Consider the following 12714-nt stretch of genomic DNA (forward strand, 5'->3'; position numbering starts at 1 on the left):
AGTGAATAGTCGTTGACTTCAATAAAGGTGCCGGCACTCCTGGAAATCTCACTTTATACCATGAACAAGGCAAGCTTCATCAAGATTCCGGAAAATTCTTATATAAATCTAAACGAATAGTCCATACTTCAATTAAAGGTCCCGCCACCTTTTTCAAGTCAGCCATTATTCAAGAAAACGTAAGGAGTGCCGGCACCCTTATAAAGTTCAGTATAGAACTTAGAGAAAGCAACTTCCAACAAAGTTCCAGGTCTTTATGGTATTTTATGTCTTCCCAAAATCTGCAAAGTTTGCCCGCACCTTTATACGAGCAGACCAGCATTCACTAAGGATGTCTTTACGTTTCATTTATGTTTATTTTCTCGAATTTTCATCACAGATATGTTTCTCGTTCAATTAATTTCGTCCTCACTTTGTGGCAAAGAAAAAACGCATAAGAACGTAAAACATCTCCATTAAAAATTGTAAAATACAGAAAACATGAAACACAAAATATAGTTAAAACAATTTAAAAAATTTTTTTACAATTAAAATTATTCTTTTTACGCAAAAATAAGCCATTCGGCCAGCGGAAAAGAAGGCAGATTTTTCGAAAACTGAAATTGAACCTTTATTTTTGTTCCCACTCAGCGAAAAGGACAATGAAGGTACAGAAAATGACTTAATTCACTATTCTTGCTAAGTTTCAAATGTAAACAAATCGCAGTTTTTAGCCTTAATTTGCCACTTTAAACTTTTAAATTATTGTTAATTATACGACTATTGCATGCAGATTAACTAAAAGTATAAAAACCTTAACCGCAGCAAAAAAACCACATAGTTTAATCATTTTTAAAGAAAAAAGTGCACAACTTACCAACATATAAGAATACAAAAAGCTGATGTGTACACCACATGACTTCCCTGAACGCAATGTCAAATTATACGCATTTTTTCCTGCATTTAATTTAAACTTATTTCCTCAAATTTCATTAGAGATTTCTTATTCAATGAATTCGGTTCTCACTTCACGGCAAGGCAAATAAATAAATAAAAATTCAAAGATACAGAAAAACATAAAACACTAAATACAGGTAAAATAATTTTTAAAAAAATGAAAACCTGAAAGCTTTCAAATTTTACATTATACCATAAAGGGCTTCTTTTTACCTTTATTTATTAAATATCATGTTCTTCACACTTAAACCATAAAATTCAGTTCAATAGCAGTACGGTAAAATAATTTTAAAATGAGCATATTATTAGAATTTCCGATACACAGTCTCGCGCGCTGGAGATAAAAAGGTGTTTTTTCGCATAGAGTGTTGCCATTGCTCGCTTTGAAATCGTTGAGTTTGTTAACCAAAAATTCGTTAAAGTTTTACAAAATATGAAATAGATAATAAAACAAATTCCAAATTCGTCTTCAAGAGGCCCATATTCGGGTGGAAGCGTCATTCATACATTTATGCAGACTCTTCATTATTTAATTTCTTTAAATATAATACAGGGCTCTAATATTTGGTGGCAACAATTTGAAAAGTGAACCGACATTTGTACATATAATAAAAGAAAGAGTCTGTATGTGTCTTTCGTTTGCGCTGCGCGTAAGCTAATAGACCCACGGCTACGAAATTTGGTACATAGGTGCATCTAGATAAGAGCCAGTGCATCTCGAAGCGATGTTTTCGAAATTCGAATTAGAATATTTTTTATTTTATGTTTTGTGACGAAATCGCGTCATTTTGAGACATAATAGGAAAGCGAGATTTTACTCTACACACTCCATTTTCACATCGTCATGAAAAGTAGGCACTTAGCTATTTATTTTCTGGTTACTAGTTTCTAAAGCAGCTACATTATGTAGTCAGCTGTAAAAAGTTGGAAGTAATTGCTTTTCAAATAAATAAAATATCCCAATTCTTGCAACAATCACATATTCGAAGATCATGAAGGGTTTAAGGTGTATGAGTCCCCTTAATGCTCTTTGTACGAAACCAATCTTTCGATATTTTGGCCGTGTGGCGAGGAGCAGAATCCTGCTGAAAAATAAAGGAAGCATTGTTGGGAAAGAGATCTCTGATGGAAGGTAGAAGTTTTGGTTCTAGAATAGTATCAATGTATTTTCTGGAATTCAGTGTCCCATCGATGACATGAAGGCGACGAATACCATCTGCTGACATGCATGACCAAATCATAACACTAACTGGGTTCTTCACAGTTGCTTGAATGCATTCCGGATGTAGCTCTTCTCCTATTCTACGTCTTACATATTTTCGCCCATCACTACCGAATAACGGTATCTTAGTTTCATCACTCCATATAACTTGTGACCATTGATCATCTATCCAATGAATGTGTTCCTTTGCCCACTGTAGTCTTTTTTTTTTCGTTGCTGAAAATTAAGATAAGGCTTTTTTCATGGAATTCTACCTCTCAGTCCAACATCTGTTAATCTTCTCCTGATTGTTCTTGAACTGACAGAAACACCAGCATCGTTCAGATCACTTCTGATGGCCGCTGATGACATTTTTCTATCTTGGAGACATAGTCTTTTTATTCTTCTGTCATCAATAGATGTGGTGCACCTTTTTTGGCCTTTTGCTTCTTTGTTTTTTATTGAATTTGTCTCCTGATATCGTAAACAAAACTTTCGGACTCCAGATGTAGTCACTGAACCACCCACCTGTCTTGCAATTTCAGCAAGGAAAGACCACGTTCTCGTAACACAATAATATTACATCTCTTTCTAGGTGTCCAATATACTCTTATTTCATGTCATTGCTTCTTGACTAAATATTAAAAATTTTTACAAACATTCCTACTTGTAATTGCACTGTATAAGAAACAGGTCATCCTTCTACAGAACAAAGCAAAATAATGAATTGTTTCAAGTGTAAACATGATGTCAGCTTCTACTGGCAGTTACTAACATTTGATTGGTTCTCAGAACAAGAACAGTGATTGGCCGGGAAAGCTAGACATTACAAACCACTTCATAACTGTGTTTTTTATTTATATTAAAGTACATATAACTTTTTTCGTATTGCAAATAATTGAATTTTGTGTTTTGTATTGAATTCAGTAATAAATTATCTTTAAAATGATATATAAAAGTTTGCATTTTGCGAAAAGTTACATTTTCTATAAGCATGCAAAGTTCAAAAACATAAAAATTTCCAAAAGTGTCCACAATTTTGGCCACCACTATATAAATATGTTTCTTTTTGACTAAAAGATAAGGTAATAAATTATTATAATTTATTTTTAATCATTTATGAGAGGCAACATTTTAGGAAGGTATTGTTTCGTTCTTCATTTTAGGAAGGTATTGCATTTTACATTTTAGGAACATTACATTTTAGGAAGGTATTGTTTACATATAAACTTTCCAAAAGATGAAACATACTCTGACTATTATTACCTAAAACACTTTGTTGGCGTTAAATTATCTTACGATTTGGTGAATACAACTCATTGTCAGATGGAAAATAAAAGTATTTTTCATACAGTGGTGATAAATTGATTTTATATCAACGAGATTGCTAATTAAATTCAAATAACAAATACAATGTGATTCGCCAAGGGCAACATACTTCTTTTATATCGCCGAGTTTTTAATTAAAAGTTCTTTGAATTCTCTCAAAATATGAAATAAATAAATAATAATAATAATAAATTCGAAATTCATTATATGAATTCTCCCAATAGAATTATTTAACTTATTATTCGCAATAAACTTTAAAATAAATTATTTTTCTCCTTTTAATGCATTAATTATCATATCCATTAAAAAACTTATTGTATCAAATTATTTTAATTGTATTTTATTCTACAATACAGTTAAATTCGAAAGACAAATCTATTGCGATTTTTCAAGTGGCAACGCACTTCTTTTAGATCACTGGATTTTCTAATTAAGTTTGAATCTTAAGGCTTTGCAGAGTGGCAACACAAATATTTTAAACCGCTGAGCTTTTAATCTAAAGTATTCCGAAATTTACACAGAATACGAAATAAGTTAAAAATTTGGGCTTCAAAAATTCATTGGCTCTATATACGTTTTTCAAAAATGCAAGGACCATACAAACAAACCAATTCTTAATTGTTTAATAATAGAGATTAAAATTTAATTTAAAGACATAAAATGAGTTTCTGCCGTGAAAAAGCACTACAGATTATGAATCTAACTGGCAAGGACAAATAATCCAGTAAAACTTACATAAGAAAATTTATAAGTAACACATATGTAAAACTCACGTAAGCCAGAAAACACTCATTGCGGAAACACTGTCATCTTGCTGCTGTCATGGCAAAGAATTTCAGGAACGACGCTTCCAAAATGGCGAACACAGGAAAGAGTTCATAAGTGCGCTCTTTACCGAGGTAAAGTGATTTTGCAAGGTGGTTTTTTTATCATTTTACGGACTTTACGCTCTCTGATAAACACACCTGTGCCATACGGAAAATAGGGAAATCGTGCAACGGACGACTCAAGTGAGACAGTTCTTTTTATCACATCTTACATTTTATTTTTAATAACAATTAAAAAAATAACTTTATGGACGAAACAGGGAGAAGAGGAATTCTTACGAAACATTCTTCCTAAGAGAAGTTTACAAAACTTCGAGTCACCGATAAACACGATTTTGAGTTGTGACACTCACGGTACCAATGTAAAATTAATACGTTTGAAACTCTTATTGACTTTTAGAATTTTTTGGAACAGGCTTGCTTTGGTTTGGTTTATTTGATTATGGCAAAGCACTGAAGGCTATCTGCCTTAGGAGAGAGGTGTCTTCATGGAAAACTTTCTATGGGAAACTGGCTTGTATCCACATTGCACATGAGGAAAAGCAAACCAACCATGCAGCCAGCCCGTTCGTCTGCAGTTGCATTTATTCGACAATGACGCAAGGCCTATCTGCTTAGGTTAGGGATGCCTTCGTGGAGGAGTGCTTAGGGAAACTGGCTCATACCCATATTTAACATAGGGAAACCATGAAAACGCCCATGCAGGCAGCCACCTGGAATAGAATCTAGGTCCAACTACCAGTGATCAGCCACTTTACCGTTTGGTGGCTGTGCCCGGGACTCCGGTCGAACTACCAGTGTTCGAGACTTTACTGCTCGATCACCGGTTGGTACTTTTTCAAACAGAAAACGTGAGGAAATCGGCTATGCCCTCGCCGGGACTAAACTTCGAACACTGCGAGTGCTAACCGCATGTGGTTCCAATTAAATCCCGAAAGAACGCGGAAAGGTAGGAAAACAATCACATTCTCTCCCGCCTTTAGGCATTTGGTTAGGATAGGATTGTTTTAAAATAGCTTAAGATCTATAATATAAAATAGTCACTTAAATGTCATTTCTGTTCTCTAAACCATGACAACGACATTTACAGAAAAAGGAGATCAGATCCTCTGATTGGCTAAAATCGATTAGTTTCCTCCATGGAGGTGTAAGAATAAAAGAAGGCTCCAACCCCGCACTGCGACTGACGCAGCGCTTCCAAGCTTTGGTCTCCAGAGGGGGTGGTTTTGTTTACATTCAGAGCATCTGTTGCCACTCCTATTGAATTTAGCATTTCCTGTTTGTTAATATTTAATCGTTTGTTTTGTAATTTTGATGTATGAATCTGACAACCAGTTTCGTTTTGGAATGTTGTGAATCGGAAAATTCCCGTTCTAAGTAAGCAGTGGTTACGTTACGTTACTGAGATACTGTTTTTCATCATTAAGATCTACGGATCATTTGATCATTATACTAAACTCTACATGTAAATAGGCGCATTTATTTGTATGTGTTCGTAAATTGATAATTAAATTGGATATTAGTTCGATTTCGATAAAAATCGAAATAAATTGGATATTAGTTCGATTTCGAAAATTGGATATTAGTTCGATAAAAGTTCGATTTCGAGTGAAAACGGCATCCTTTGGCAGTATTTCCACACACGACACTTGAACCCCAATCGAAAATCGGGTCCACTTCTGCATAAAAGAAAGATTCATTGTTGTACGGGCAATAGCAATAATGTGTAGTTTATTTGCATTTAACAAAAAATTCACGTCTTGGTTATTTTTCGATACAACAGTGATTACGAATTTGTTTTATAAAATTCTAAGCTACTGGCCTAGAAAAATACAAATTTTAGCAAAATATTTATATTACGCATGAAGATACCTTAAGATACCTTTCAAATGTCAAAATATCGCAAAAATATAACACATTTTAAAGCTCAGTTTTTCTTATAACTAAATAGTTACCATGAAAACTAGAGTACTTCTTTCGATACCCTTGGTAGAGTATTCGCTACTTTTATTTTATGTTTCAAATACCAAAATGATTTAAATAAAGCACTTTATGTTTCCTTCACATAATTTTGTAACTTGTACTTTTTTAAAAATTTTAAAGAAGAGGCTTAATAGTTGCTTATTTTAAACTCATACTTTTATTTTTATGTAACTGAAAAATAAGCACTTTGGGTAACTAAAAAATGAAATTACCAATAAATGCTGTAATCCTCGTCAAAATTAATAAATATATACATAGATATCCTAATAAGTTAATTTTTTGGTAAAAGTTTACAACTGGGTGCTCCTTGTATTTTGGCGATTCTTTATGACGCCAAAATCGGCGCCAGAAAGGCACAATTTCAAGATGCCCGCTACACAAAACCAAAATACGAAGTCAAAGAATTGCACAAACTTCGTGTCCATGTACACATTGATCTATTTTAACTTAAAAAAATCAGAGAATTGCACAAACTAGGCATTGCGCACTGCCTTAACTTTCCCCATGTACACATCGATCTATTTTCATTTAAAAAAAAATCAAGAAGCTAAAACAAAGTTAAAACTCTCATTGTAACCAGAAAGGAGATTTCATCGCCAAAATTTGTCGCTAATCGAAGGAGCAGCCAATTCTATACTAGCCAACTTTTCCTTCATTTGCATACATTTGGTAAAATTATATGTCATTTTACACAAATGTGTGGAACAGAAGACAGAAACATTTGCCAATTCGGCGGAAGTACCATGTGTGGTCAAGATGATGTTATGTTTTTCTCCCTCCTTCCAGCATGCCTTCGTGATGTAGCGGTTAGCACACTTGGCGCGTGTTCGAGATGTCCAGGTTCGAGTCTCGGCGAGGGCACTGCCGATTTCTGAGTTATTCTACAGTGGCGCCCAAATTAAAAAAGGTGGTGGATGATAATTCTTCACCACCAGGATTTAGTGACTGGGTCCCGTAATTCCGAGTCGCCCTTTTAAACAGGGAGTATAGGAAGCTTTTTCTCCATCCTTTCTGCATGCCTTCGGGGTGTAATGGTAGCAAACTCGGCGCGTATTCAACAGGTCCAGGTTCGAGTCCCGGTGAGGTCATTGCTCATTTTTCACGTTTCCTGCTTCCAAATAAACTAATGAGCCTCTACAGTGTAAAGATATGAACGTGCTGTAGCATCAAGAGAATAACATATTTAAGAATTTGAAAATAGGGTGATCGACGGAGGTGAAAACATTTGTGTATCCTGCCGATGAGGGGGCTCCACGAGGTTGGTCTGTTCAATATTACAGAAAGCTTAGGTGCGGTGCACGTTGTGTCAGGCTCCTGGGCTAAAAAGCCTCATCCTGTATATAATGTCGTAAGGAGTGACATGACTTCCCTATAAGAGGACATCGTCCAAGCTTCAAAGCAGTGCATGGGGAAAAACCAGTTAGGGCCTCTCCTCTTACTTCCTACCTCCATGGTTTCCTCTCAGCGTTGATGACGCCACACGTTATGATAGTAAATGAGCGGAGGGTCAGAATGATTTTGAATTGCCTATTATAGTAGCAGACTATAGAAAATGGATTAATTTTTGTGAAAACGTAAGGGAGGAATTCTGATAAGAATATTCATTATAAGAATAATGAACAAAGCTTCGAGTAACGGATAAATAAAATATCGAGTTGCTCAAGTTCCGGTAATAATAATAATAATAATAATAATAATAACATGCATGAAACTCTTACCGTCAGTGCTTTTTACTAGAAAAATGTACTGTCATGTCAATCAAAAACTAGAAAATGCAATCTAATCTCCGAAGTTCAGCCCGGAAACGGAAATGACGTTCTAATGACGATTGAAAGGATGCGAATACTATCTTCTCTTGCACCGACTCGTCCGCAGAGAATTAGCTATAATAAATGCCGTATATTCCGGCGTATAAAAGCGCACTTTTAGTACAAAAAATAGGAAAGAAATTTACGGATGGGCGTTATGTGCCGGATATAAAAAGGATAGCTTTTGTTCCAAAATGCTGCTGCTAAAAGAAATGACATATCTTATGAAATTAAGCATTTTCATTATCGGATAAAAGGAAGAGTTCGCCATGTTCGTCTTCCGTTCTATCTCCAGGCGTATCATCGAAATTTGTTTTATCTTCATCATCATTGTTATTTTGATCCCTAAATAAATAATCATTATCCGTTCCATCTTTCGCTAATAACAAATACCCTTGCTGCAGCACGATTTCCATTTTCTTTCGCGAAATGAATGGCTTTGCATTTGAAACCAACACTCTGTTTCTTTTCGCGGGAACCATATTTACTACTAAAAGGAGCAATACATCAATTATATTTCAACTAAAGCAAATATGATTTACTAAAGCCTTCGATGCACTATAAAAGTTGCTTCATTTCATTGCACCTTATTTTACTTATGTTAATATTTTCACGGAACCACAGTATATAAGCAACTTTTTAGCGTACGAACTAGGAATTTTCTTTTAACTTTTTTCCTAAAAATTAAAAAATATAGCTTAAAATTTTAGATTCGTAGTATACACCAGTTCGCGTTATACGTCGGAAAATACTGTAATTGTGTTGTATCTTTCGTTAAATGAGGATTAAACATGTACAATGAAATCCCGGTGCAGTGAACATGGTTTTGCCTTATGTTTTTCTCTAAAAACAAAATGTCCAAAACAAATATACACTGCCCTTCCCCCGAGAAAGAAAAGTTCTATATCTTCCGTTTTGCTAGGCGGATTGACGAAATTCAACTTGCGTTTTTCGTATCTCGAAAGCGCGACTTAGGATATATATTAGATTTATATATAGCATTGTTCCCATATAGTTTCAAAAGAATAAATTGAATTTAAATATAAATTTAATTAATTCTTTGCGCCATTGCTGCAAGGAATGAATGAAATTTAAATTTTAACAAACATGTATATACGTAAAAAGCAAATTTAAAGTTAAAATAATTAAAACATGTGCAAACATACAAAAGAATTAATTTTCGAGCAGGTATTTTGACACAAAATCGGAATTTTTCTGAAATGATATGCCAATTTTGTTCCATATTTCGGTTCTACGACTCAAATTATGCCTAAATATTAATATTTGTAAAATTTGGAGAGAAATTTATGGAGAAATGCAAATATTAATCTTGGCGTATTTTTTTCAGATTTTTCCAAGAATAATTCACTTGGCGAACTTCTTAATTTATAGTAACTGATTTTCCTTATCCTTTTTTCTTTGTGCACCAGCGGAAAAGGTCATCGTTCCTACTTTCAAATAATTATAACAAAGTGCGCAAAGCACATTTGGCGTTATTATCGTTTATAACGAATATGCCAAATTTTAAATTGCGCCAATATGTAAATTCACATATATCTTAGAATATTTTGATTAAAAAACTCTAATTTTTTGCAGGTATGCTTAGAAATACATTTACTTTATGATGAAGGTAAAATTTTTATAATTCAAAATTCTTTTCGAAAAATTTATAAAAATTATCAAAAAATACAAATTTTAAAGATAAATCATAAAAAATGGGCGACTTTTATTTGGAATGAACCTAAATTTCGAAATAAGAAAGGAAGAATCAGGAAAGTTTAATAAAAAAGAGATATTAATAAATATATACCAAATTCAATTAACATGGAGCACGCAAATTTTGAGAGCTAATTTTTTAAAAACTACTCGTGCGATTTTTACAAAACATAGCAGTCTGGCATAATTTGAGTCGTAGAAGGAAAATATGGAAAAAAATTGCCATGTGATTTCAGAAAAAGTCCGATTTTGTGTCGAAATACCAACATTAGAGCAATGCTGTATATAAATCTAATACATATCCTAAGTCGCGCTTTCGAGACATGAAAAACGCAAAAAAAATCTGGAGTTTCAAAGTGCTAAAGATGTCTGCTTGCACTAAATCTGGTCTTAATTTCCTCCAGGCCAATTTTCCTGCAGTTAATGTATGGAAAATATTAAAATGAAGTTTTGACGAAGCTCCGAGTGTTAATTATGTGATATAGGTTACCTTAAAACGCATTTGAAAATCAAATGTTAGAAATCATCGTAACTCGAGACACCGTTCGTCATCTGAAGCGTTCAATGTTCAGATAAATCATTCGGGAAATGAAGTGTTCGTGATTCGAGGTTTAAAAATAACATTGTCGTTAGCATTTATCCTTAAAGAATGTTTACGATTTTAAAATTTGCAGTATTTTATCACAAAATAATTTTAAAATAACATATCTTTAGAATTTCCGATTCACAGTCTCGCATGCTGAAGGGAAAAATGTTTTATTTATTTATTTTTCCGTCTGTACAGAGTTGCCATTGCTCGCTTTGAAATCGTTGAGTTCGTTAATCAAAAATTCGTTGAAGATTTACAGAATATGAAATAGATAGTAAAACAAATTCCTATTTCGGGCTTCCATATGGTCATATTCGAGTGGAGGACTGCGTTATTCAAAATTGGATGTCTCTAGGTGCCGTTTTTTACAGTGCCAGGAACATATATACATTCATGCAGATTTTTTCTTATTTAATTTCTTTAAATTTAATGCAAGGCTGTAATATTTGGTAGCAACAATTTGAAAAGTGAAACGTCGTTTATAATGAATCAACGCAAAAGGCCAAAATGTAATTAATAGCCCTTCTAGGCAAATTGCCCCTTTGGGCTAAAAAAAAGCCAAAAACGATTGTAAAATGGATTCAGAAGCGATTTTTTCTTAATGTCTTGTACGTACGTAGTTACGTATCTCGCATAACTCAAAAACGAGTAGCCGTAGAACATTGAAATTTTCGATATGGGACTGCTATAATATGTAATTTTGCATCTCCCTTTGTCGTTGCAATCGACTGTATATATATATAACCACTCTGTATATATATAAATCGACGGTGTCGTTGCACCAGTCGTATATATATAACCACTCTGTTACCTGGCTCGGTGAGCTTACTTTTGTAATTCGTAAATGTTGGTAAATTGTGCATTTTTTGTTTTAAAAATGATTGAATTTTGTGGTTTTTAAGTTCCAATTAACATTTTGTACGTTTAGTTAATTTGCATGCAGTGGTTACAAAATATACAAAAAATCTAGAAGTTTAAGTGCTGAGTTAAGCCTAACAAATCGGCATTAGTTTTCATTTGAAATTCAGTAGAATAGTGTTTCACACATTAAATTAAGTTTCTGCACCTTTAATGTCTTTTTGCCGAGTGAGACCAAAAGTAAACTTTCAGTTTCGTGCACCGAAAAATCTGCCTTTTTGCCCGCTGGCCGAATTGCTTGTTTTTGCTTAGAAGCTCTAAAAATTGTTTTTTTAACTCTTTTAACTGTATTTTGTGTTTTATTTATTTATTTATTTATTGTATTTTTCAATTTTTAATGAAGATGTTTATAGTTCTTATATATATTTTGCGGTGCCGTGAAGTGAGAACTGAATTAACTGAATGAGAAATATATCTGTAATGAAATTGGAGGAAATAAGTTTAAATGAAATACAGCAAAAAATGTGTATAATTTAATATAACATACAAGGATGTCATGTGATGTACACACCCTTGGTCCGTATAGGGAAATTATATTTAGGGGAATTCTGTACTCATTATTTAAAAAAAATTATGATTTTTAGTTAGACAAAACTCGATAGAGATATTTCCTGTTGTTGATGTTTAAAGATGAAGATCAAATTCAGGGGTCTACAAAAACTGAACAGCAAAATTTTGAAGTTGTTCGCAACTAAAAATATCAGTTTAAAAAGTGTTTGTTTCTGATGTTAATTCATTAAGTGACGAGGCATTTATATACATATTATTCAAAAACGTATTAATCAGTGTAATTTTTTTAAGAAAAAATGACATGTTATTCACAATATCGTAGAGAATTATTGTTCTCGAATACACCATTAAGGCGTCGATATTGGTTTGTAAGACAATTAGTAACATTACTTACATACATTCAAAATTACTAAAATAATTAATGACGTATTTTTAGAAATTCAAAAATTAGAAATTACTTGTGTGAAAATTCTTTTGGCTTACCAAATGTAACAAAAATCTAATTTGAAAGACATTAGTAGATTAAAAAAAAAAAAAAAAACTGAAGGGCATGATGTAAGGAGAGAAACATTACCCTGGAATTATTCTAATTTGTATATTAATCGACATCGGAAGGCAAGGTAAAAATTTTTGTTGAAAATCGCAAATTTTAAAATTATAATCTGTGTGAATTTTTACCATACAGGAGTCAAGCCTTTTGTGTTTTATTTTCTAAAATGAGTCATTTTCCTAAAGATAAGTAAGGAAACCCATATATCAATACAAAATTATTATTAGTGTAAATTTTTACATTCTTCCAATTCAAAGCGAGCAATGGCAAACACTGTACAGAAAAAGACATTTTATCTCCACCGCTCGAGGCTGTCTATCGGAAATTCTAAAGATAAGATGTTTTTA

At 33.1% G+C, this 12714-nt stretch overlaps 1 protein-coding gene across 1 annotated transcript in view; it reads right to left on the minus strand.

The window, feature by feature from the left end:
• The window catches only part of LOC118184401 (uncharacterized), a 42896-nt gene extending 38502 nt beyond the window's left edge, over positions 1 to 4394 (minus strand). Inside the window, exon 1 of the mRNA XM_085824673.1 lies at positions 4240 to 4394. Within this exon, the coding sequence (XP_085680799.1) occupies positions 4240 to 4259 (20 nt within the window). The 5' untranslated portion in view covers positions 4260 to 4394. The remainder of the gene's footprint in view (positions 1 to 4239) is intronic.
• Between the last annotated feature and the right edge of the window lie 8320 nt (positions 4395 to 12714).

This window comes from Stegodyphus dumicola, chromosome 10 (genome assembly GCF_044657685.1).
Source record: "Stegodyphus dumicola isolate Sdum_Otavi_A_Nest chromosome 10, ASM4465768v1".
NCBI classification, from domain to species: domain Eukaryota; kingdom Metazoa; phylum Arthropoda; class Arachnida; order Araneae; family Eresidae; genus Stegodyphus; species Stegodyphus dumicola.